The sequence below is a fragment of the Theileria equi genome, chromosome 3 (genome assembly GCF_000342415.1).
Source record: "Theileria equi strain WA chromosome 3, complete sequence".
Classification (NCBI taxonomy): Eukaryota; Apicomplexa; class Aconoidasida; order Piroplasmida; family Theileriidae; genus Theileria; species Theileria equi.
This window is the reverse complement of record NC_021367.1, coordinates 922,941-947,916: the sequence shown is the minus strand read 5'-3', so window position 1 is coordinate 947,916 and position 24,976 is coordinate 922,941. Positions and strand designations below refer to the sequence as shown.

The 24,976-nt window shown below is 41.8% G+C and overlaps 11 protein-coding genes across 11 annotated transcripts; 6 read left to right on the top strand and 5 right to left on the bottom strand.

Annotated features, from left to right (window-relative positions):
- Positions 1-585: 585 nt before the first annotated feature.
- Positions 586-1,620, top strand: BEWA_004490 (ran binding protein, putative). The gene is made up of 2 exons (XM_004830650.1): positions 586-949; positions 990-1,620. Exons 1-2 carry the CDS (start codon positions 626-628, stop codon positions 1,413-1,415), a joined length of 750 nt encoding a protein of 249 aa, XP_004830707.1. The 5' UTR covers positions 586-625; the 3' UTR covers positions 1,416-1,620.
- A 63-nt stretch (positions 1,621-1,683) lies between these two features.
- On the top strand, positions 1,684-2,839 carry BEWA_004480 (signal peptide-containing protein; the record flags this gene model as incomplete). Its single annotated transcript, XM_004830649.1, has 2 exons — positions 1,684-1,897; positions 1,950-2,839. 2 exons carry the CDS (start codon positions 1,684-1,686, stop codon positions 2,837-2,839), a joined length of 1,104 nt encoding a protein of 367 aa, XP_004830706.1.
- A 381-nt stretch (positions 2,840-3,220) lies between these two features.
- Positions 3,221-4,264, bottom strand: BEWA_004470 (40S ribosomal protein L7Ae, putative). Its single transcript, XM_004830648.1, has one exon. It carries the CDS (start codon positions 4,017-4,019, stop codon positions 3,489-3,491), a length of 531 nt encoding a protein of 176 aa, XP_004830705.1. The 5' UTR covers positions 4,020-4,264; the 3' UTR covers positions 3,221-3,488.
- A 53-nt stretch (positions 4,265-4,317) lies between these two features.
- Positions 4,318-5,015, top strand: BEWA_004460 (glutaredoxin domain-containing protein). The gene is made up of 3 exons (XM_004830647.1): positions 4,318-4,580; positions 4,644-4,742; positions 4,784-5,015. Exons 1-3 carry the CDS (start codon positions 4,401-4,403, stop codon positions 4,994-4,996), a joined length of 492 nt encoding a protein of 163 aa, XP_004830704.1. The 5' UTR covers positions 4,318-4,400; the 3' UTR covers positions 4,997-5,015.
- An 883-nt stretch (positions 5,016-5,898) lies between these two features.
- Positions 5,899-9,245, top strand: BEWA_004450 (hypothetical protein; the record flags this gene model as incomplete). Its single annotated transcript, XM_004830646.1, has 1 exon — positions 5,899-9,245. The coding sequence occupies one exon, from the start codon at positions 5,899-5,901 to the stop codon at positions 9,226-9,228; it is 3,330 nt and encodes a 1,109-aa protein (XP_004830703.1). The 3' UTR covers positions 9,229-9,245.
- Positions 9,246-9,855: 610 nt separating this feature from the next.
- Positions 9,856-12,516, bottom strand: BEWA_004440 (hypothetical protein; the record flags this gene model as incomplete). Its single annotated transcript, XM_004830645.1, has 1 exon — positions 9,856-12,516. One exon carries the CDS (start codon positions 12,514-12,516, stop codon positions 9,856-9,858), a length of 2,661 nt encoding a protein of 886 aa, XP_004830702.1.
- Positions 12,517-12,716: 200 nt separating this feature from the next.
- On the bottom strand, positions 12,717-16,018 carry BEWA_004430 (hypothetical protein; the record flags this gene model as incomplete). The annotated part of the gene is made up of 4 exons (XM_004830644.1): positions 12,717-13,296; positions 13,332-14,449; positions 14,485-15,027; positions 15,143-16,018. The coding sequence occupies 4 exons, from the start codon at positions 16,016-16,018 to the stop codon at positions 12,717-12,719; spliced, it is 3,117 nt and encodes a 1,038-aa protein (XP_004830701.1).
- Positions 16,019-16,732: 714 nt separating this feature from the next.
- On the top strand, positions 16,733-18,205 carry BEWA_004420 (Ulp1 protease family, C-terminal catalytic domain-containing protein; the record flags this gene model as incomplete). Its single annotated transcript, XM_004830643.1, has 1 exon — positions 16,733-18,205. The coding sequence occupies one exon, from the start codon at positions 16,733-16,735 to the stop codon at positions 18,203-18,205; it is 1,473 nt and encodes a 490-aa protein (XP_004830700.1).
- A 321-nt stretch (positions 18,206-18,526) lies between these two features.
- BEWA_004410 (hypothetical protein) lies at positions 18,527-21,235 on the top strand (the record flags this gene model as incomplete). The annotated part of the gene is made up of 1 exon (XM_004830642.1): positions 18,527-21,235. One exon carries the CDS (start codon positions 18,527-18,529, stop codon positions 21,233-21,235), a length of 2,709 nt encoding a protein of 902 aa, XP_004830699.1.
- Positions 21,236-21,450: 215 nt separating this feature from the next.
- Positions 21,451-22,035, bottom strand: BEWA_004400 (signal peptide-containing protein; the record flags this gene model as incomplete). The annotated part of the gene is made up of 1 exon (XM_004830641.1): positions 21,451-22,035. The coding sequence occupies one exon, from the start codon at positions 22,033-22,035 to the stop codon at positions 21,451-21,453; it is 585 nt and encodes a 194-aa protein (XP_004830698.1).
- A 651-nt stretch (positions 22,036-22,686) lies between these two features.
- BEWA_004390 (signal peptide-containing protein) lies at positions 22,687-24,474 on the bottom strand (the record flags this gene model as incomplete). Its single annotated transcript, XM_004830640.1, has 1 exon — positions 22,687-24,474. The coding sequence occupies one exon, from the start codon at positions 24,472-24,474 to the stop codon at positions 22,687-22,689; it is 1,788 nt and encodes a 595-aa protein (XP_004830697.1).
- Between the last annotated feature and the right edge of the window lie 502 nt (positions 24,475-24,976).

Here is a 24,976-nt window from a genome sequence, read left to right as displayed (position 1 = left end):
CCTTCTACAAGTGTCTACTGGCAGATTCTACTGCATTAGCGATTAATCCATCCACAAGATGAGTGAGTGGTCCTTAAATGGCCATTCTAGTGCACAAAAAAGCGAGCTCTCCTTTCAATCATAATTTATCATCTCCCTTTGCCATAGCTCTGCTGTGACCATCCTAGAGATTCAAACTAGCGAATGGCTGACTTGTGCAAGTATAACTAGCCGTACGGCGGTAATTGACCGGGAAAGTTGCTACACATCAAAAATCCTTCCACCAACTTCACTTGTCTAGTCGCCGTAAAGGGGCGCCACGGGCCCTAGGGTCGAACCCACCCACATGTAACCTTTGCGTAGTCGCAGGTGAGGGCTGTTTGGCTGTTCCCAAGAGCTTCTTGTGGTCGCTTGGTTGCACATCTGGCGCCCGGTCGAGTGACCGTAACTCTCAGATCCGGGGCTTTAGAAGGTTTCCAACGCCAACCACCCGCTTTGTCGGCACATCAAGGCCAGTAGCGACGGTAGTCCACGGCCATGGCCGTTGGCTGTCCGCTGATGATAATTTTTGAGTCCAGCGACCTGTGGGGATTGGCCTTGGCTCTTAATTTCCACTTTCGATCTTGTATCATCTACTTTTACTAAAATGAGTCCAGAATCTTGCTGTCCACTGGCAAAGGATGCCAATACAAAGATCGCCTGCGAACTTGCAGCTGGAGAAGCCGCCAAGAAGGCCCATGAAGGCTGTCCTGTCGCCGACAAAAGCTGTTGTCTCAAGAAAGAAGAAGTTAGTGAAACCTGCTGTCTGAAAAAGGAGGAATCTTGCCCCGTAAAGGAGGGAACCTGCCCTGGAGCTGCCAAGACAGACGCACCTGAAGGAGACTCTGCCAAGGAAGCTGGCGCCGCAGGCCAAGACGAAGAAGCTTCCCCCGAAGAGGAAGTTGTTGAGGGCAACTGGAAGGCCAGGAAGGTTTGTTTGACGTTTCTACATCCCATAACAAATTGTCTAGGTTGAGGTTAGCGAGATCAAGGTTGAGACTGGAGAAGAGGACGAGGACATATTCTGGACTCAGCGCTCCAAGCTTTACAGATGGGCAACCGATACCGATGGTACAGGAGTATGGAAAGAGAGAGGACTCGGTGACTCCAAGTTGCTCAAGCACAGGACTAGCGGAAAGATTAGGTTCTTGTTGCGTCAGGAAAAGACATTCAAGGTTGTTGCCAATCACTATGTGCTAGAGTCTGATGGGTTGTGCAAGCTCACACCAAATGTTGGAAGCGACAAGATCTGGGTATGGACTGCTCACAATACTCTGGAAGATGAAAACAAGGTTGAACAGTTGGCGTTGAAATTCGCCACCTTGGACCAGGCAAAGACGTTTAAAGAAAAGTTTGAAGAAGCTGCAGCAGTGAATAAGGAATTATTCAAGAAATGAACACTAATGTGCAGTAGGGTTTGGTGCTAGTAACATGCGGAATGCACTGGATGCTATCTAGGGGGGTTTTAATGAGTAAAACGGGCACTTTGGTCTACAGTACAATATGAAATCTAAATCATGTTGATTTCACGAATTTAGCCATGGAATCGTGCATATTCGCAATGGGTCACATAGCCTTTGTAAAAAATTTTTTGGACTTGGCTTCCCCATTTATTATTTGCCACTTTATATTATATTCTTTTAGATGATATAAAACCCTGTAGCCATGAAATCTTTTATTCTATTCATCGTATCTATTCTCATTCAACGTGCATGCACGTCGCCTTACAAGCCTAGATTTCCAATAGACTTTGATCTTGCCGATGAGCTCCCAGATACTATTCGGATGATTAAATCCACATCTCACCCTGAAGCTCGTTACTACACTGTTAAAAGAAGTCTTACAGGCTACTATAGACTCGGAGATGTCAAAAATGCAGGTAAGGTTTCTCTTCTTTTATGTATGAATACATTCATCTTCATGATAAATAGGTGAAATGGTCTGCCCTGGGAATCCCAACGATATGGATAGGTTTCTTCTTGTTGTAGATCTTACCAATAAAATAAGATACCTCAGAATCGTTTGCAAGATTAAAAAGCGTGGCCGTAACCAGAGGAAGATTTTAGAATTCATAACTAGTCCTGAAGGTACTAATAAATTCCGCCCAGTGTCTCGGACATCCTTTTGCCTAAATTTACCCGCGCAAGGCAATACAAGTATCATACAAGTGGACGACGATGTTAAAGCCATGGTTAAGAGGTATAGTGTGAGACCTGAAATGAAGTATCGATTTATTATTGGCGTGGTCAAATACGGTCGTAAGGTTATTACCTGTCGAGACCAAAACTTAATAGAGAGGCAGATAATCTACGATTATTCGGAGAAACCCCTAATAACAATCATTTCCATATATGGAGATGGGGACTGTGGAGTGGAAAAGTATACCTACAGAAAGGAAGATGACAGATTTGTCATTAATGATAGAAAGTATACACCAGTATTTCTAAAGCCCCAAGATGAAAGTGTAGTCGTAGACAACCCTGATTCCAAACCTGAAGAGAAACCTGCAGAAAAGGAAAGTGATGGAGAAAAGCCATCTACATCAGCTGATGATAGTGGTACTGCCAGTGCTGATACTGACACTGCTACAGAAGCTACATCAGATGAGAGTGGGGAATTAGCGGCTGGTGCATCTCCAATTAGTGGCTATGAATGGCTATTGGAACTGGAAGATGGTGCAACATTGGTAAAAGAAGGGAAGGAATGCATGTCTATATTCTCAGAACTTGAGGAGATGTCCGGTCTGGAAAACTTTAATAAAGACGAAATGGAGTCGAGGATGGCAGATAATAGCAATGTTTTTGAGTACTTTAATGAATAGTTGGTTTATGAGAACCTAGAACATTTTTTCGACTAGAATGGCCTCCGTTTTATCAAAGATTGGCATTTTGTCCCAAATACTAGAAATCATTCGCATAATTTATTGAATGTTTTATGGGAAGAAATTGATAGTCTCAAACTTGTCCAACCTTGCATTTATCGCAAATTTGAATTTAAAAACATTGCACCATTGGTATTTTAATTTTGCACTCAGCAGTGGGAGTAACAAGTAAGCCAAGGGTGTGGAAGACTTTTACTCACACAATTTAAAATATAATGTACACACCTTTTATAAATAGACAAAGTGCCAGAAACTTCAGACCGTGATGACAATCTTTTTTGCATGCACTCTTTTTCTGCCAGCATATGCGTTAATTTAGCGGGTTAATGTCTAACTTGGAAGTGTACATATTAAATAAACAATTTATCGTCTTGAATTATTTTGTGCCAAGTGTGGATATACCTAGATGCAGCAATCCTTGTGTAATGAACGTTTATTGCATATAGCTTAACCCAAACTGCTGGATATGTACATGAAAAGGCGGCCCTCGACTCTTGTGTATTCAGTTCCCTGTAGAATATCCAATTCCTGGGACCCTTCTATGGTCAACTAAATTCTTGCACTTGTGTCAATCCCCAAATTATCATTCTTACAAGTACGGATGATGTTTCCTGATACTCCCATCGACCTTTTCAAAGAGCTGGGAGTAATCCACCTTTTCTTCTTGACCAGGAGCTAGATTCTTGATTCTGTTGGAGAAGTCATTCGAGGGCTTTACAATCAAAACTACACAAGTTGGTCTTTTTGACTGGCAAATATCCGATAGTACCCTTTTAGAGGTTACGTAAGCATAGGCTACCGAGAGTTCCTCGCACAAAATTGGTACATGGGCTAGGACATCAACTGGATGTACATCACAGGCCATTAAAACAATTCCAGTGGACCCCTTCCTTAGGGATTTTGTCACGTCTTGAACCCCTCTCTTCACTAATCTGGTCAACACCAAGTCTCCCTGACCTTTTTCTAGCTTTTGCTGCTTTGCCAATTTTTCCAGCGTCAAGGCTTTCTTTACCAACTTGAGTGACCTTATCAGCACCTTTCCTGCCAATTGTGGCTTTGCTACTGGAGATACATAATGCGATTCCTCGGAATCTGCGCAAACGTCCTCCGATTTGGTCATTTTCGATAACTTTCTGATTTATATGCGATGAATGCCCCTTTATGGCCAACTTTAGGCTGTTTTATTGTTTTTGTGGAATAGGAAAGGCTATTTCTTCTTCCTTTTTGAGTATCGAGAGCTTGCGGCCCTTTGCGTTGCCTCGTGTCACAAGTTCGCCAAGAAAAACTCAAGTCTAGGGTTTGCGATTAAAAACTACCGTTTCCACTCGAAAACTGTAACGGAAAAGTAGAACGGATAGTGCCGGGAGGCTCACGACCAGAGGGCACCCAAGGGAAGCTTCGGGTCACTATTCTGCCGTTTTCTCCGTAATTCTGGCATACAGAGAGTATATGGACATTACTCTCGGAAATTTTGGCGGCATTAGCACACATTCCGGCAAGAATGAGGATAGGAAGACTCTTGACGAGTCTCGGAGGCAGACGAATAAATTCGCGCTACCTTTGCACATTTTCTGACAAACTGTTTCGTCAAACTGCAAGGTGTGACTATGGGAGGACGATTTCAGCCCAGATACAGGGCGCAGGCATGACGCAGAGGCGTTTCTCGACAGACGTTGACGCTGTGAGTTGAATTTTCCTCGATCCACACATTTACTGCGAAAATTCCACACTAAAATTATTATAGGAGATAGAGGAGAGGCTGCGCAAGACGATCGAGGCTGAAAAGCTTTTGATTTTCATAAAGGGCACTCCTGAGGAGCCTCAGTGCCAGTACAGCGCCAAGGTATTTCCCCTCTATATTTCTACACTAACTACTATACATAGTTGATTGGAATCTTGAATAACTACAAGCTGAATGACTACGCATACATCAATGTCTTTTCTCACGAGGCTCTGAGGAGGTGTGTGAAGAAGATTAGTGACTGGCCAACATTTCCTCAAGTATACGTAAATGGGCGACTAATTGGTGGCTCCGACATTGTAGAAGAGCTTCACTCCACTGGTGAGCTCAAGAAGCTCTTTGAGAGCGGCGAGTAATTTTCTCTCCATGTGCTATAAATCGGGTCTTCCCCAGATAGTTTATATTTATCAAAAATAAAAGTCCAGAAATCCCGTTTCAAAGGTCCCCGTTTTGTGTGTAAATGAGCGAATGCATGCGAGGAATGGGCTGAGACCGGTGAATGCAAGAAAGGGGTAAATCTCGGCATAATTCCGGCCTGCTATGCTAGGAAGGTCGGCAAATTTGGTATTTTATGTTGTCAGTTTGAGTTTCCAAGGGAGGAAAGGCTCGGATTGGCGTTGGATTTTGAATTTTAAAAGTGGGATAGTCGGGCTGCTGCGTCAGAATCGTCTTTAAATCGCCAAAAGACGAGAAAAGATAGCGACTATGACGGCAATTCTTGAATGATTTTTTAAATCCTTTCCGATGGTATCTAAATTATGGGGAAATATCGATCTGTTTAGGGCAGCGTCTAATGTAATGCAAGGAATCTGGGGATGCTGAAACAAATATTAGATGGAGCCAAACATACAGAATTTTTTAGATATGCGTTTGCATCGCCTTTGATTTATATTTGGGGATTCGTTTTAACCCTTTGATTTATTAAATTAACTCGTTTAACAACATGGTTATTGTTCTTGCTTTTTGAATTCACCAAAATTCATCCATCGCTATATATTCCAGTCTGAATATATACAAATAACTCGCTACGAATCACCTTTCTAGTTGAGACTCTTCAAGCATTGCCTTTCTATAATGCAGTGACTTTTTAAAGTTTAATGAAGTTGATTTTTATCGTTTAATGAAGTTGATAGGGACGGTTGGTCATTGGCGCAGCATCGATACAGATCTCTAGAATACAGCGGCTGTGACTACCGTCTATAGGGGACAGATAGACAGGACAGGCCAAGCAAACAATCATTGCCTGAAGACCTGCACAATGGTAGAGAAACACCTCTTTCTAGCAACCAGAAACAATGTGATAGACAACACTAGAGAGTGGTGGATTAAAGCCGGTCAAACAAAAGATGCCGAAGAGTCCATTAAAGAGTCTACTGGAGCATACTACAGCAGAGTCTCCGCTGTCAATAACACAAAAAGATTTGGCAGTACATACTGCTGGGTACACGAAACTGCTACACACTTGCGCAAGTTCGATGATGGCCTAGCATGTTCATGCAAAGGAGATGAAAATGAGGTATGCCCAGAAGAAGCTCACGTACGTGAGAAGTTATCCTTGGGGAGTAGTCTTATCATTATTGAGTTCGGATCGCCCCAGTGCATGTCTGTCATTTTTAATGGCACCTTGTACTTGTATAGCAACTTGGGCAACTGCAAAAACTCCTTCAAGTGTATAAATCTCGAATCGTGCAGATCAAACACAAGCATCATTTGTGAAGATTGCAAAACTACCAAAAATTCGGTCACGCGTGATGATCTGCAGAGCATTCTCCACGGAATCATTGAAACTGGAGAGGAGGCAAAGTATGGACTTACACTCCTCGAGAAGATTCCACTTGCAAATGACCCAGAAAAGGCTTTAAAGTGTGCGCAGGAATCTGTTAAATCGCTCGCCTTCTTGGAAGGACCCTGCTATACACCTGCTGACTCGGAATTTTCTGTAAATACCGTTGACGGTGAGATTGTAATGGATGAAGCTCTGCCAGGGAGTCCACTACCAGGCATTGTAGTTCAAGAGAAGAGCAACGATCTTAAAGTTGATGAAGAAAAATTGAGAGCACATTTAACTCAGTGTAATGAATACGCCCACTTGCTAGTAAAGAGAGCATACGCGGAGTTGGATTCTGTATGCTCCAGCTTAATAAACCAGGCCGATTCTTTTTGTCAACCCCCGATCAAGGTGCACATTAGGTGGCTCGAACATTGGTTTTGCTTCGAGTATCTCGCTGAATATGAAGCTGATTTAAGTAGCTGTTTCTTCGATGAGTTTTCTGGAAAGTTTGTTCCAGACTTGAAGAAACACAAGATAGTTCTTCACGAGTTTGTTCAGCCAAGTGTTTTGTCACTTGGTGATGTGGAGAACAGTTTTAGGATATCGCTAGGCCGTCTGAAGGATTACCTTGTGGTTAAGCGTGATAGCAACTCCACCTCTCATTTTGTGGAATCTACGCCTGACACAAGGTTGGCTACACCAGATTCGGCGCTCGCTAGCTCTTCTACGGAGGTAGACTCAGTCTATCTCGGCACAACGGATGCATTGTCATCTTCCAGAACTGCTGATAGACTAGCCTCTCCTGGAGCCGCAGCAGGTGCAAACGAAAATTTGGAATCCCCAAGGAGTACGGCCAGCGATGTCACTCCATACTGGTGGAATTATTATCACTCTCCAAATACCCTTGGAGAAGGAGACTTGTATTCTGCAAACTGTACAAATTTGGACTTGAAGAGGCTTACGAGATCACATCACTTGAAGGATGAATCATGCACACCAAGAAGCCGGAGAAGTCACGTTCAAAATGATATTTTGACTCGCTGTATCAGCTCTGACCTTTCAAGTATTAAAAATGGAGCGGCTAGAAACACTGTTTGTTCCGATGACACACTCTTATCGGCTGAATCTGCTTGCTTCTGCAAACACTGCATACTGTCATTCTCTGACATTAGCCGTGTTTTGTTTTCTGACGCAGCTTTTCCACCACATGACCCAGTTTCTACTGACGGGGTTGTTAATGCAGTACTGGTTTCCAGTTTTGATTTGCATAGTTTACACGAAAAACTTTCAGACCTGCGCGAACCAACATCGCCTGGGCTTTCGAGCTCACCGAGTTTGCAAGGTCATGAATCTCCTGGTACACGGGCTAACAGGGTGAGCCCTGTGCCAATGCGCAAGACATCATCTGTAGAATCAATACATGCTGATGGATCTCTGAGGCATGAAGAAAATACACACGATATCAATGAATCCGATGTTATTCTTGGTTTAAGAAGGTCTATTAGGGCCGCTATGGATATTGGAATTGCTTTAAAACATAAGGATCCAAGGGCAAGTGAGGAGGCATTGTTAAAGTCTCTAAATGCTGCCCTGATGTCCTCCTTTAGATTGGGAGAGTTTCTCTTTAACGACTCTTTGGGAACCTTACCTTCATCTATGGAAGCTATACCTACTCATCCATCTTCCTTTGGAGGATTGGCTTCCCATCAATCCATATTCTCTCAAAATTCTGACACGTTTGAGAGTGGAGGAGTACACCGGCAGGAATCTCAAGATTATAGCTTGGAAAAGCGTGATGGAGGTTCTTGCAGGGATTTACTCCAGAGTGATTTGGACTTTGATTTAAAGTTCGATTCAACTACTGCATATTCTGAAGACTTTTTGGACAGCAGCTTTTTGGATGTTTTGATAATGGGAGATGGGGAACCTGCATCCACAAGTACGTTTGAAAATGACCAATACGTTTCGGATGATATCTCTAGTGATGTTGAGGACACTTGTTCCTTTAGTAGTCAAAGTCCAAAGCTATCACCAAATATGACCCTTGGTGACTCAAGATATGAAAAGAGAAAGAGGACTTCAGATAGTCCATCAAAGTCTAGATATGCAGATAGTCCTTCTAAATCGAGATACGTGGACAGTCCGTCAAAAACAAAGTATGCCAGGTCAGGTACCTATAAGAGTAGTTCTAGTTTGGAGAATATTCCCTCTTATGCAATTAGGAGGTCTACTCGTGAACTTTCACACGTTGATCCTAATGATGACTTGTACATTTACGACATGAACAATCTGAGCGACAAGGCAGAAATGGGATTTGATTATTCCGGTAATGAGGACTGGTATATTGATGACAGTGATTCATCGTCCAAGAGGAGTCAAAAGTATAACCAAAAGAGGATGCCAGCATCAAGACCAACAACCTCGAATCTTGCTGATATTTATGGAAGCGCAGACGTTTTAATACCATATGACCCTGTACCAACAGGTGTCTACTTTGATGTTACCAGAAAGCTCTGGAGATGTCAATGGAAGGAGAATGGAAAATTCAAGACAAAGGGATTTAGTCTTGGTCATCACAACACACTCGCTGATGCCAGACATGCGTGCATTCTATTTAGATGCCAAATTGGAAATATGGCTATAATGCCTGAATGGCTTTCCCCCAACTACATCAAAGTATCAGACGTTCCAAACAGGCGCGCAAATGCGCAACCACAAACTTCTACTCCAAAAAAGAGTAGCAGAAAAAAGAAACGCGGTGACGACGGAGACGTCGTCTTGGACATGCAACAAACTAGGTATGCAAGCACACCATAGTGTCCCTCTGGATCTAGCAAGGACATGCTACAAGATCTTTGTGGAATGCGCTACTGGATTTATTATTGCCATGGCAGGTTTTTTGGTAAAGTGCTATGGATATTCGTTGCAGCTGGTTTATGGATGAAAAAATCGCTTGAATCCATATTCACACACACGCGCGCGATCCCGTGACAAAGAATCGGGATTCGGTTGCCAAGGAGTCGACTGATAATAATTCACTATGCTTTTTGACTCATCATCACGATGGCACCGTTGGTAAAACACACTTGTATGTATTATAGACACACGTGTAACATACTATCCTACAGCGACACAAATTGATCACCCACGATGCATCACGCTAATTGATTATCAGACACATTTTTGCTACTTTTATGTTTGTACTTTTAGTCAGAGTTTTCAGGCTCATTGGTTGGTGTAACTTGGGTCTTACTAGTTTCGGCAAGTGGGAGAGCATACTGCATGTATTTGGAGTATCAGTGGGGAGTCATTATGGAGAGGGTTGAGACTCTGGAGACCTCTCTCTTCATATTAATGTCTCAACTGGTGTGAGCAGAATTGTTAGTATGAATGAATGACATACTCCCCTAGAGAACAAAAGTTCACAAGTGGATCTATGCATGTTCAATATGGCACATTATTTAAAAACTCTATAGGATATCCGTGTCTAACCCAAGGGTCTCCCTTATATTTCGTATAGAACTTAAATCCCGCAAAACAAGCCAAGGCTGAAGTACCAAGAATCCCCGTAGTTACAGAGATGGTAGTCTTAATAATGTTAGTAGAATTGTCAGAGCCAGCTTTAGGATTTGGAGGGTGTAGAAAGCCTGGAGAGCTTGGAGAAAGGGCTCCAGGAGTAGAAGAGGCTGAGGTGGATAGAGCTTGAGCAGCAGGATTTCCAGTATTTAAAGTATCTGATGTTTGTTGAGCAGAAGCTTGATGTTCTTCCGTAGCGGGGGGAGTTTCATGTCTATGAGGACCCACAAGATGTTCTTGTCTGTCAGCAGTAGGTGTAGCAAATTTTTTAGGATCAGATACATCCATAGTAATAACTTCACTCTCATTAATTTCAACAATAGGAATATAAATAGGGGGAGCCTCATAGGTTTCAACAGTGGAGCCATATCCATATATAGTGTCTCCCGTAGTGTTGTAGGCATCATAATCAACAAAGTATCCGTGTGTAGTGTGTTCTATAGTCCTGTAATCTTCTTCAACAGAATACAAGATTGGTTCAGTCTCCTCTGTGGACTGATAGAAGTTGGAACCGCCTATGATCAAACCTGTTCCATAACCAAAATCTACTAGAGAACTATCAAAGTTAATTGTTACATCCGGATATTCCCCTCCTAACCCGGATAAATTATTTGGTCTTCTTATAGAAATAACGTCCACAGGTTGAGAAATAATAGCTTGTTGTTCAGATGTAGTATGAGAGGGATCAGCAGATTCAATAGAAGTATTTCCAGGGGTAACTTGAGGAACCCTGTCAGATGGCTCAGCTGCAGGAACAGCAGGTATATGTTCAAGAACCTTGCCAACCAGGTCAGCAGCTTTAGGAATAACAGTATCAGTTATATGCTCAAGAGCCTCCTTAGCCATGTTATGAGCTAGTTCTAATCCAACTGTACCAACTGCACCAGCTATAACTGATCCGTAACCAAGAGCTTCACCAATAGCTCCACATGGTTCAATAGTGTTTTCTTCTCCAATACTACCTTCAGAAGTACTACCAGTAGAACCAGAAGAGGGCCTTTGCAAAGTAGCAAGTTGAGGTCGTTGAGGCTGTGCTTTATGTGCCTCTTTTTCCTTTTTTACCTTCACTTCCTGACACTCAATTTTCAACTCATTAATACCTTCTAGAATGCGTTCAAGATCAGTACTCTTAACTTGATTTGGAAGTTTTTGATCTAGCCCACTAGAACCATCTTCCCACTTATCACCATTCTTTCTCTGGTACCATCTGTGAGTATTACTATTTCCATCATTACTACTAACATATACCAGAAGGGGAACACTACCACACCGAGAAAGATAAACGATTACCTCATTAACATTCCATATTGGAAGTTTTACCTGATCCCTACCTTCTGAAGGACCACCTTTGAAACCTGTGATTGTAAATGTTTTATCATCTCTATTCCTATAGGTATGTTTCCAAGCAGTGAATCCATTTATATGAGATAGATTAACATACTTAGTAACCTTTACATTTTGGGGACAATCCCTATTCTCACAATTTCTACCACTATAGTATGGGTTAGGATAACTGTTTTCATTCTCCCCAGTAGTTCTAGTGACATCTATGATTACTGGGCTAAAAAGTTTACATTTTTGTTTATGGAGCATCTCTTCAGATACAGGTCCTATGGCATCTGGAATCATAGTCCACTCCTTGTTATTTGGTTCTCCATCATTACCCAGGGGGACTAATCCGCCAATTAAAACACCAACTTCCATCACAAGAGGCTTTGTATGCCTGTCATCTTTATCCCAGTAATATACTCCCAGACTACTGTCGTGTCGATTATCAAGCGGAATAGGCTTGTATCCGTTGGGATCTGTTTCATCATCTCTATAAGAAAGATTAGCACTTTCATACCTAACGGAGTTTGCGTAAGTATCGTATGTGTGTTTGTACTTAGTATATTCTCCAATAGTGCCATATTTAGAAACTGTGACATTGTAGTTTTTACAGACAGGACAAGAGTAGTATGGATCATCTTTAGCATCACTCTTAAAAATGTTTATGTAGTGAAGCTTGTGGAGTCTGCATGTGAGATAATCGAGTTTCTCCCTGAGTTTGTCAGTTGGCTTACCATATTTAAAAAACTCATTTCCATCTATCGCGTTCCATTTAGTATTTGGTTCCCATGTAGTTCCTCTATCTTGTTCACCTTTCTCATCCTTTGTATCTGCATTATAATACCAGTCCGTTCCTCCCTTATCATTTTTAAGCCGGAGTAGAAGAGGTTTTTCTATATAGTCATTCTTATCGTCATAGTCCTTGTGATAGTATGTGGATATCTCTTTTAGATCCGGATGTTGTGATATAAGTGTATTAGATCCATCACCTGCGATCGTAAGGTCCTTTCCATCATATGTCAGGTGATGGATAGTAAACTTATCCCTTTTATGATGAGATTCTTTATAATCTGTTTTATTACCATGGATGTATAACTCTCTCAAATATGCGATCACATCATTAGAGCATCTATGGCGTTTAGCTATGTGACTACTCTTTTCTCCTTTTGGACATTTGTTCCTTATGTCTATTGTAGACATTCATAATGCTACTTTCTAGTCTTCTACTTTACATACCTAAAACCATTTTATGGTAGTCTCCTATCTACTCCTCATCCATACATTCATCCTCCCTCAAGTAGCTCACCATCAGAGAGACTATCCACAGAACAAGATGAACAACTATCAACAGGAATAGATGGAAAATACTGAGATACACATGAATACAAATAAAAAACCTGTTACGAGCTTGTGATTAAAATCTTCCCGTCAGCGTACTTTACATTTAGTGTGTCATGTTCTTTAAATTTATCAGATAGGATTCCGACTGCAATTGGTGATTCGATTTCGCGTTGAATTGTACGTTTAAGAGGTCTGGCACCGTAAGCCGGATCGTAGCCAACTTCTGCGATGTGTGCCATTGCAGAATCATCAATTGAGAGTTTGATATTCTTTTCTGCCAATCTGTCTGAAAGTTTTGCCAACTCCATGCCGACAATTTTTTTCAACTCTGCACATGCATGCATCAACCATTCATCATCCATACCTGGTTTGGAAAGGCTGTCAAAGACAATAAACTCATCGATACGATTTAAAAATTCTGGAGAAAAGGTTTGTCTGACTGAAGCCATGACTTTGTTCTTCATTTCGTTTCTCTTGTCTGGGAATTTAGCCAATTCCAGAATATTTTGGCTTCCCAAATTGGAAGTGAATACAATTAGGGTATTTGTGAAATTAACTTTACGTCCATTTGAATCTGTCAATCTGCCATCATCTAGGACTTGCAAAAGGAGATTGAAAACGTCTGGATGAGCCTTTTCACTGCAACATGCGTGTATACAAGAAAAAAAACTCACATTTCATCGAACAAAACAATAGAGTATGGACGTCTTCTAACAGCTTCCGTGAGTAGACCACCCTGTTCAAATCCTACGTAGCCAGGTGGTGCGCCGACAAGTCTAGAAACGGAATGCTTTTCCATATATTCACTCATATCGAATCTAACGATAGCCTCCTCTGTGTCAAAGAGTTGCTCAGCTATAGCTTTGCAGAGCTCTGTTTTACCAACACCAGTTGGACCAAGGAACATGAGCCCTGCGATTGGTTTTTTGGGATCATTCATTCCGACCCTCGATCTTTGCACCGATGCGGTGACTGCATCAATAGCCTCTTGTTGACCAACTATTCTCTTGTGCAACTCATCGCTCATTTGAAGAATCTTTTCTCTCTGTGTCTTGACCAATTTACTCAAGGGAATTCCAGTCCAACGGGAGACAACGTTTGCAATATCTTCCCGTGTAACTTCATCCCTCAATAGCAATTGACCTCCACTCGACTGTATCTCCTTTACATGAGCTTCATAGTCTCCAACAGCTCCCTGCAGCTGTCTCTCCAGATCGGGCAAGGTTTCGAATCGCAATTCAGCTGCCCTATTCAAGTCAAAATCCCTCTCTGCGCGGTCAATCTCAACTTTTACAACGTCCATGCGCTCCTTTACGTTTCTAATTGCATCCACTAACGATTTTTCACGCAACCACGCGTCTGTTAGCTCCACCTTTTCAAGATTGAGACGTTCAATAGCGCGGTCAATCTGTTGTAAACGTCGTTTTTCTTGTTCACCAGCGGTTCTTCTAGCAGTATCGGGAATAAGTCCAACTCCAGATGCCTGAGATGTTGTTCCTCCAACATTATCACTGGATATGGAAATCTTTTCCATTTCAAGTTGCAGGAGTTTTCTCTCTATAGCATCCAATTGCAGAGGCTTGCTGGATAGTTGTATTTTAAGGCGAGCTGCTGCTTCATCAACCAAGTCAATTGCCTTATCTGGGAGGTGACGATCGCTGATATATCTGTCACTCAACTGAGCAGCTTGGACAAGAGTAGAATCAAGGATACGAACACCGTGATGAACTTCGTATCTCTCTCTCAGTCCTCTTAAAATGCTTATCGTCTCCTCAACCGAGGGTTGATCAACCTATATGATAATATATAGTGACATTAAAAACAAACGTATATTGGCTGGAAACGACGTTCCAGTGCCTTGTCCTTTTCTATTCTTTGGCGATATTCCTGCAAAGTTGTGGCACCAATGCAACGCAGTTCTCCTCTTGCCAGCATAGGTTTTAGCATATTTCCCGCATCCAGAGCTCCTTGAGCATCTCCAGCGCCAACAACAGTGTGGATTTCGTCAATAAACATCACAATTTCTCCTTGAGCGTCTTGAACTTCCTTTAGGATTGCTTTTAGACGCTCCTCGAATTCACCACGGTATTGTGTTCCAGCAAGAATAGAGGCCAAATCGATCGAAATAACTCTTCTGTCCTTTAGGGAATCTGGAACATCTCCAGAAACTATACGGTTTGCAAGGCCCTCAACAATGGCGGTCTTGCCAACACCGGGATCACCAAGGAGTACTGGATTATTCTTGGTCCTTCTGCTAAGAATTTCAATTGCGCGACGAATTTCATTGTCCCTTCCTATGACTGGATCCAACTTTCCAGCTCTTGCCATTGCTGTCAAATCTCTGGAATATTTTTCCAGTGCCTTGAATGCCTAAATCGTGATGTATATGCGTAATGATAGTCAGATTCGCCTTTTGTCGTCACATGCATAAAGCATCGTGTAATAAGAATCATCATTGTACGTTTTCACGGATGATAAAACTTACCAGTTCCGGATTTTTGGAGGTAACCTTGCGCTTACCCCTGACACTATCAACGGCCTTTCTCAGTTTTTCAAATGTTATTTTGTGTCTAGAGAGCCATGGACGAGTAAATTTAGAGTCTTCTGCAGCTAATGCCAGTAGCAAGTGTTCCACAGAGATGTACTCATCCCCCAATTCACTTTTGTAGCGCCTAGTCACAGATAGAACGTTTTGAAGGATTCTTCCCAACACCTTTTGTTCTCCAAACCCTCCTGCCATGCGGGGTTGTTTTTGTAGATGATTTTCAAGGTCTTGGCGCATTTTAGCTACATCTGCTCCAGCCGACTGCAAAATCTTGTGGCACATGGACTCTTCACCTCCATTAAGCAGCGCCAACAAGAGCATATCACCTTCAACGTAGGACGATTTATAGCTGTTTGCTATATCGGTGAGCGTTGTGATGGCCTCCCATGCCTTGTCGGTGTAATCCTCCGAGTTTAATGTGTGTCCATGGCCTTCTCCCATCATGTACAGGGCGAAGGAGTGTTTTCCATGGTCAGAAGGCTCGTCTTGTGTGAATCCTCCGTTTCCAACCATGCATACTGCGTGTTCGCGTTTATTCTCGTTTCCCATGAGCTTCTTCACTGGGGACAGAAACTCGGAGCCGACTCCTAGTAGATTAGAATTGAGGTCTGAGAGCAAGTTGAGCGGCCAACTTGCGGAAGACGAGAGATATTTCCTCCCGTAAGCCTTGAGGATACCATCTGCGGATTCTATGCTCTGTTTATTTTCATTCTGCGTGCCAAAGTTGCCCATGTAAAAGTTTCCGTTGAGCTCTGAGGGTGGGCGGAACGACTCAGTGCCGATTATCAACAGCGAAAGCGAAAATAGCCGAAACATTTTGCGAAACAAAGGGCGATAATCGACAGACTCCCTTGCGATACAAAACGAGGCGTTACTCCTAAATGGACTTTGCCCAGCAAAAAAGAATTGCTAATTTAACTACAAATTGGCCCATGGACCTTTTAATTACATCATTAAAACTGAGGGGCTCCTCCCCCAACGAGGATTCCACTTATGGTGGAGATTAACTGAGGCTCCAAACGCTCACATTGATTTCTGTAATTTCATTTTCCTTTAATCTTTGCATTCCGCCAGGGATAGTCGGTTGTGGTCTGCAGTATCCTCTACACATTTTCGGCCTTCATTTGCCTTTATTCTGGGCTTTAGCTTTGCCAAATCAGATTCATTCTCAGATATTTCCAGTTTTAATCTCGTAAAATTGTTGATTTTAGTCTTGTGGCCTCTAGTTTGCTCAAATGGGCGACTCTGAAAATGGCCATTTTCGGTACCTGAAAAAGTTGCTGATTTTCTAGATTTAGCACGAGTATAGACTGATAATAAGTCAGAAATGGCCGTATATGTGTAAACTAGGCGGTAGGAGACACTGCTCTAGAGGGTCAAGGAAGACGGGACATTCAAAAGTCTGCCATTCTCGTAGTTATGGGCAAAGTATAACGTCCTGAACACAAACATTGCCGAAATATCCATACACAATGCGCAAACCTTCAGAAGATGCGCATACAGTCGGTGCTCTCCGCAAGGTAAGTTTACATGGTTGCGCACAGTTTCATTCAGAGCAACGGGAATGGACTAAAAAAGTGTGAAAGATGTAAAGATCGCAATAGTCTTGTTAACAAAAATCTCTGTTTCAAGTGCTACCAGGAAAAGGATGAACCAAAAAATACTGTAATTGGAAAGTGGAATCGCATTTTAAATTCTGTCGTAGGTGAAACTTTTTCCAAACCTACAGACCAAAAACCACAAATTTCTGATGAAAAAAAAGCCAAGGATCATACACATGCAAATCTTGGAACTGTTTTTAATTCTCTATTTAATTTTGTCAGTAGGACATTTTCAAGCCATGTTGCCCCGGAATTCCAAGATGCACAGATTCCTGCGGATCATAACCATACTAGTGACTTTGAACACTCTACATCAAGCCATAGAGTGGAAAGGGAAGAGGATGATGAACCTATTATTACACACATTAGTATCCCAGACAGAGAGGACATATCTAGCCTATTTTCTTCCCTCAAAGTTAGAGATCGGGACAGGGAAATCGAAAATATGCAAAATGCTCTGAAGAGATACAAAAGTGCTGAAACTAAGCTTGATGAAAGGCTACGAAAAGTCCATTCGGAGGTAGTAAAGGACTATGATGTCCTTCCCAAAGTCGGTGACAGTGACTATGATCTATGGTCTTTACGTGGTCCTGAACATTTCTATCCTGATGGACTATCCGGATACTTAAAGGTTCTTTTCATGGGGGACTCGGATAATAATCGCAAAATTTATACAGAGGACCAAGTAAAGAATACTCTAGAACTTGTTAGAAACTCAAATCCAGATGTACCACTCATGGACAAGTTTGGAATTACAATCACAAAAAATACCTTGTCATGTCTACATAGTTCAAACTGGTTGGATGATGAAGTTATCAACTTTTATCTGCAAATGCTGCAAGAAAGGAATGATAAACATATAAAGGACGGTGTTCCCAACATTCCAAACTGCTACTTTTTCAACACATTCTTCTTCAATGCTCTATCTGGAGGTGACATGCACGGTGTACATTACAATTACAAGGCTGTTGCAAGGTGGACTAAACGCAAGGGTGTGGATGTGTTCAAGAAGGATCTCTTGATAATTCCCGTCCATGTATCAAAGGTTCACTGGGCGCTAGGAGTGGTTGAGATGAGAAGTAAATGGCGTAGAATAATGTTATTCGACTCTCTTGGTGGTAGTAATAGTACATGGTTTAGCATCATCCAACAGTGGCTGCAGGACGAACATTTAGATAAGCTGAAGGAGCCTCTTTTATCCATCGATGAATGGGAGATTCCAGAAGATTTTACATGCGAACAATATGCTCCTGAACAGTATAATTCCTACGATTGTGGAGTATTTTTGTGTCAGTTTGCAGAGTGCATTTCTATCGCCAAGGAATTTGACTTTTCCCAGGAGAAGATTGAACGTATACGAAATTTAATGATTCACCAAATAGTTTCTGGTACTCTTATCTGATCCCAATGTCTCGGATAATGCTGAAAATGTTTTAACTTGCCCATTTGAAGAAAGTAGACAAATAAAATACTGAGAATAAGCTCGTGTTTTATGATAAGTTTTGTGCCTTATATACGCTGCATGCACATAGTGGTAGTATGTACAAGGTTCCTACGCTTCTGATTAAACTGTAATATAAGTTGTCTGTCGTTAAACGGCGCGATAATCTCTTGACTCTGTCTCATGTTTACATGTGGCTCTCCCCATAGTTGTGGAATCCATAGCTGTCACTTTAGTCTCCTTTCTCTCGGAAAAAACAACTTTAAGTACAAATGGATTAAGATGAAGTTTATTGCGTGGTCTGTTATTCCGTTGGTAATTTGGACCGGCCTGGTGGCTGGTGGAGATGAAGCTATTTTAAATGTAGATCGCATTGAATTTAGGAAATTTGGTGTACATTATGGTTCTTTTGGACCAAATTTTAGATCCAAGATCGTTACATCGTACCAAAACCTCCAGAAGGTCATTTCTCTCAACCAGGTTCTCTGGAAAACAGATGATGGAGGTGATAGATTTTACCATTTGCATGCATTTTCTGGCAACTGTGCGGAATTGGTTTACCTCTTTACATATCCGGGTATTGGTGATTGTATTCCAACGCTTTATGGAAGGACAATACACGGATGGGTTCTGACTACTGGTAAAGAATTCAGAGATGAGTATTATGAAATTAGGAAACTCTTACAACCTTTTGGTGATATAAGTTTGGATATATTAAAAGAGTCAGATAATGGTAAGTTTTCAGTGGTCAGAAACCACCCTTACGGAGTTGAGTCAATCGTATTTACGCCTTATGGAAATAGTGTTATAAAGGAAATCAAAGTCGGTGAGTCTGTAGTTTGGACTGCGGAAGAGGGTGTAGAATGTATAGACGTTTGTACATTCTTTAGAAAAGGTAAAATCATGCTTATACATGCATTTGTCATGACTTTGGAAACTTGTGAGTTCCGATATTTCAAGTTGATAGATGACAAATGGACGCGGGTCGACGAAGAAAGTTACTTTGAGGATCTCATGCTCTTTGAAATAGAGGCGAATATGTTGTTGTATAATAAATCTATGAGGAACGTTCACAAAAATCTTAGGAGTGGAACCGCCGAAGCTATTTGTCACAACACCCCGGAACCTGAAGAAAATATATCTGCAACACCAGAAAAGGATACAAAAGATGCGGAACACAACACATTACCTTTGAATGACTATCTGCATACGGCTATAAATATACCGGAAGAATCAACCGACCCGGAATTGTTATCTGTAGAATTTAATGTACCCGTAAATGAGAGTCAAAATATTAACATCCATTCTGCGGATTCAAAGGAGAAGTATGCTTCTCAAAACTTTTACGTAGCACCAGGTGGACCTGGAGTGACCTATTTAGAACCTGAGGAAAACGATGAAAGAGCTTGCGCCTCTACTGGAGGAAGAGAAGAACTTAGTGATGTAGAATCTGAAGTAGAAATTGTTATTCCAGAGACAAAAAATGAACCTGTAGAATCTATTGTGAATGATTATGTCGAATCAGATTCTTACGGATATTTCAGCATCGAGTATCAACAAGGTCGTGATCAAACATCTCTGTCTGCAATACCATCTAAACTGAGTAATAAAATGGCGGGACGTTATAGGAGCCCTAATGCACGCACAAGTGAAGACTCAAGAACTCCCTTAACAGAGTACCTCACTCAAGGCCTATTATCCCCTACAAACAGTGATAATGTAGCAGGAAATTATGTAACACTGGCTACAATTCCAGAGTGCCAAGCTCCGGCAGGTTTAATGGGAGAAAGTCGAGAGTTTCAGGAGGTACAACCAGAGGAAATACCTGGAAGATCTGAACCAACAATTTCAAAAGTTAAATCACCAGAAAGTGAGACTAAAGTCACAGTTCCTGTGGTAAAGGAACAAGAATTTGACCTGAGACAAGCTTTGGAAGATCCAGATGAGACATTGGCCGACCGTCATAAGACGGAAAGCCCAAAACCTTCGGCTGCGTTCAGTACATTACAGCAAAACGGTCACGTTAAAAATGAACTGGGTGATACTATGTCTCCATTTACCGATGAAGTTGATTATTTGGATCTACCATCCGCAGTAGACACGTACAACTCTAGGATGGATAAGAAAAAAGATTCAGCCGAATCCAGTAAACCTGTACAAGATATTAACGGAGAGATGTCAGAGAGTACCTATATTGATCTTTCAAATCTTTCTCCTGAAAAAGTCATAATCCGTGAGGACTGTGAGCTTGGAGTGAAGATAAAGAGAATACATCCTAGGGGTGGCTTAGAAATCATACACGTTCTTGATGATTCAGATGTTATATGGACTTCAAAGTACGGGGAACTTCTGAAAGCGTGCTATGAATATAGCAGAAGGGGTCATCTACCGATACTACATCTCAAGAATGACAAGTTTGAAAATCTCTATTTTCTAAAGACCACCTCTGGGTGGAAAGTTTCCACCGAAAGAGAGTTTGATGAGGCTGTTGAAGAAATGAGAGATAAAAATGTCATTACACCTACTAAAGAGACTTTTGACACGTCAAAAGATATTCCAATCAAGTTGGACATTGGCAATGTAAATCACAACATGGTGGAAACCAAGGAAACCATGATAAACGACTTAATGCAGTTAATATACATACCACTTCCTGGATATAGAATCGTTGAAATTGTAGATGGGCAAAGACCTATATGGACCAGCAGCACGGGAGACGAGCACTGCACAAGGGCTTCCAGTTATTCGAGGGATGACCAAATGATATGCATCCAGATATTTTGTTTATCTCCTTCTGGCGATTACTTTTATGCCAAAAGGAATGGAAACTGGGAAGCAATGTCTCATGAAGACTACAAAAAACACTTGACCGCGATAAAGGGCAAAAACTCGAGGCTTAAGGGACAATCTACCGACTCTGCGCTGGTTTCAGGAAATAAACTACTCATTCTACTATTTGCAGTTTTAGTTGCAGCATATTCCATCGCATAATCTCTAAATTATACATGCTTTCCAGTACATGCACAAGTTTATTCTGTGGCTTGTGGTTTGGGTACCAAAACATGCAAAAGTAAACAAAACCTCACTCATGCACGAACCCATCTGCAAGATTTAAGTTTGTAACAAAATGAATTGAATCCAAAACTAAATGTGCTACTGCTCAGTGGAGAAGTTGATTCTCAAAACGTTAGCATTATGGCCAACCTTTACTCCGGAAAGACGTTGTCATTACCTTCCACTTCTTCGCCGTTATTCTCGGGATAGGACATAATGCTCTCGAGTATACCATAAAACGTCTCGATTTCAATCTCGCTCCATGTATCATCTTTCTTTTCAAAATGTACAAGATAGGAGCTGTCATCCTTCTTGATATCAATGTACAGTATAGTGATATCTCCACTTTGGTAGCATTCCGCAAATATACATTCTTCGCTTTCTTTACTCTTCCAAATCTCTATTCCATCCTCCTTTACAGATTCTATATGTACATTCCTCCTTGGGAAGAATATACGGTGACTTGCTCCCCCGTATTCCTGTTCAAAGCGAGTTACTATAGAATCTTCTGCGCTTGATATATCCAAGGTAATGTTGAAATGTTCAGATAGAGAGATATCCTCTTGGTATGATAGTGTTGATTCTGAATCGTCGTCTCGTGCGGATTCATCCTGGTATGAACATTCCACGTCCTTGCCATTGGAAAAAGGTTTCTGGTCAAGCTCTCCAGCGGGTTTATCAGCACAGTGGATGGTTTTTACGATGAAAAATAGATAAAGCAGTATGTTATACTTCATTTTTATCCTATAACCCTTTCTTTATATACAGAGAAGACGGAGGATAATTGCCGTTTGGGTCACATGCATGGGGTCCATAAATTGGCATAAAGGATCTCCTGTATAGCTTATATACGGACAAATTTGCGGATTAACTATACCAGAGTGGTAGAGGATGCTGAGTACGATGTGAATTTGATGCTCCCTGCGCTATTTTGGGTTGATTTGGATAAAACATGAACTTTATTCTTTCCCAAGATGACTGCTATATTTCTCGCCTTTTACCATTTAATGGAATTTTACATTCTCCACGCAACTATACAAAGAGCGTATACTTATATCAAAGTACTCTAGGACCGGAAAGGGAACAAGTCACACAAATGCAGACTCTCCTCCACTAGACAAAATATGCTGTCAATATACGCAATAAACTAGCATAAATGTATACAAAATTATAATTTGTATCGGGCAAACAACGTACCCTAAGTGGCAATGTTGTTTTATATCTCAGATACTTGAATGATCTGCATTTATATTATAAGGATTAATTCCCAACATAATCTCTACTATTAACGATTGTAAAATGTGAGTTTGTCGAAACTAGAAGTTTTTAAAGCACTGATTTATGATAGATACTATGACTTTCAATTTAAAATATTCATCCTTGGTCCACTAGGAAGAAATGGCAAAATACTGTTTGTCCACAGAATCCCACGTAGATCCCCGTTGTTCGAAGAACAGAGTAAATAGGTCCTTCCCATCTCTAATTTCGAGGCAGAGAATAAGTGGATTACCGTATAGTAGACGACAGCACGTGCACGTCCTTTCTCCGGTTGCTAACCAGATTAGAGTACCTGAATGCCTAATCTCTGTGGCATGATGCCCCGCCTTTGGATAATATACATCTGCAAATCCGCTACCTTTTGGATGGTGTATAACGTCGTAGTGCTTAGTTCTCTTGTTGCGGGCAAGATCCAACGTAAAATCTATCCGTTGGGGAACTTTTTTCATTAGCCTCGCAAGGTCTCCGACGCTAATTTCATCCACCTTTTTCCATTTGCCATCTTTCAGCTGGAGGATGAGATCGTCTGCGCGATTTGAGGCTATTCTATCCAATTTTACAGCTACTGGGTCAGCTTTCCTAAAGTACACTCTAAAGGACCGGCATCTTTCGCCATCTTTAGCTTCCCAGATCGTTTTTTGATTACTAACTAGCTTTGTTAGATTAACAGTTGAGGACGGGATGATCGTTTGACTTGAAATATGATCATAATCGTGACTATGTATTGAACAGCTTGAAGGGTTTGGACTTGCGATATCGAGAATAAGTTGGCCAGAAATAGACTTTGGACGTTGCATTTCATCTTCAAGGAAACGGATACTTGAAGGTGTTCCACTACCCGTTTTTGAAGTTAGTTTTCCAAAAAGTTTACTAAATGAAGACTTTGGTAAAGAATGACTACTAGTGGACGGCCGACTTTTTTCTGTAGGTTTCGGCGGAGCCCTGCCCTTTGAGTCTTTTCTGATCTTATCTCTTGACGATGACTGGTTCTTATCTTTCGAACCTTGTGCATCAGTGCTTTCTACCAAGGGAATCTCAGCTGTCTTTTTCCTGGCAGTATCGGCCGGAGTTTGGGATTTTGGCGAATCTGATTTTCTACGACCGCCGGAAGATGGGCTAGATTTACCAGAGGCTCCACTAGAGGAGTCTGACTCACCGCTAAACAAGTCCCATACCTGCTTAGTTGGTGAAGTCGCCACATCCCGTGTCTTCTTCGCCTTCTCTCCGGCCTCTTTATTTACTAAAGGAATTTCAGCTACCTTTTGCTTTGCAACATCTGCAGGAGCCTTGTCCTTAGAATCTTTTCTAGTTTTATCTTTTGATGATGACGGATCCTTATCGTTCGAACCCTGTGCATCATTACTCTCTGCCAAAGGAATTTCCGCTGTCTTTTTCTTTGCAACATCTGCAGTAGTTTTTGTTTTTGAGCCCCTTTTGGCTTTATCTTGTGAAGACGACTGGTTCTTATCTTTCGAACCTTGTGCATCAGTGCTTTCTACCAAGGGAATCTCAGCTGTCTTTTTCCTGGCAGTATCGGCCGGAGTTTGGGATTTTGGCGAATCTGATTTTCTACGACCGCCGGAAGATGGGCTAGATTTACCAGAGGCTCCACTAGAGGAGTCTGACTCACTGCTAAACAAGTCCCATACCTGCTTAGTTGGTGAAGTCGCCACATCCCGTGTCTTCTTCGCCTTCTCTCCGGCCTCTTTAAGTGCCAAGGATATATCTGCGATTCCTTTTGGCGGCATCTGCACTGGCTCCGTTAGAACCTCGTTTTCTGTGTCTTCATCGTCACCAAGGGATATTTGGAATAAAGGCACCCCTTTTTTGGGACCTGGAGGACCACAGTAGCACAGCCTGAGAAGGAATCCCAGATATATCAATAAAATCACCCTCATATACTATCCATGCTGTGACTTTAGCCAACAAGAATAAAGGAGCGGATAGATTGGAAGGGATGGGGTATACCCCGGGAGCTTTGCCGTCGAGTGGACAGAGTGGCAGTTTCTGTACTTTTTCTGCCTGGAAGCAAATTGTGACGACTAAAAACAAATTAGACACGAGTGTTCCGTGGAAAACTGCGGAGAAAATTCTCGGCAAGGCGCCGTTTTCTCCCTGTGGGTCCGACTCTTGTCTGGATTTTCAAAATCGCCACTTATGTCCATAATTTGGGATCTAATAGCCCATAAATATCCTTGTAATTTCCTTCGTTATGATTAGACAATCCTACGGTACAAGTGAGACAGATCCGAGGTTGTCTAGACAGCCCTGCGGGCACGCCACAGGTGGAGAAGCGAAGGCTCTCCAGGAGGCTATGGTCTGTTATTCATAGGAGAGAACCAGCAGAGTTTGTCATATGGCTGTCTTAGGGGCAGGAGACTGGTCTGCTCCCTGTGACTG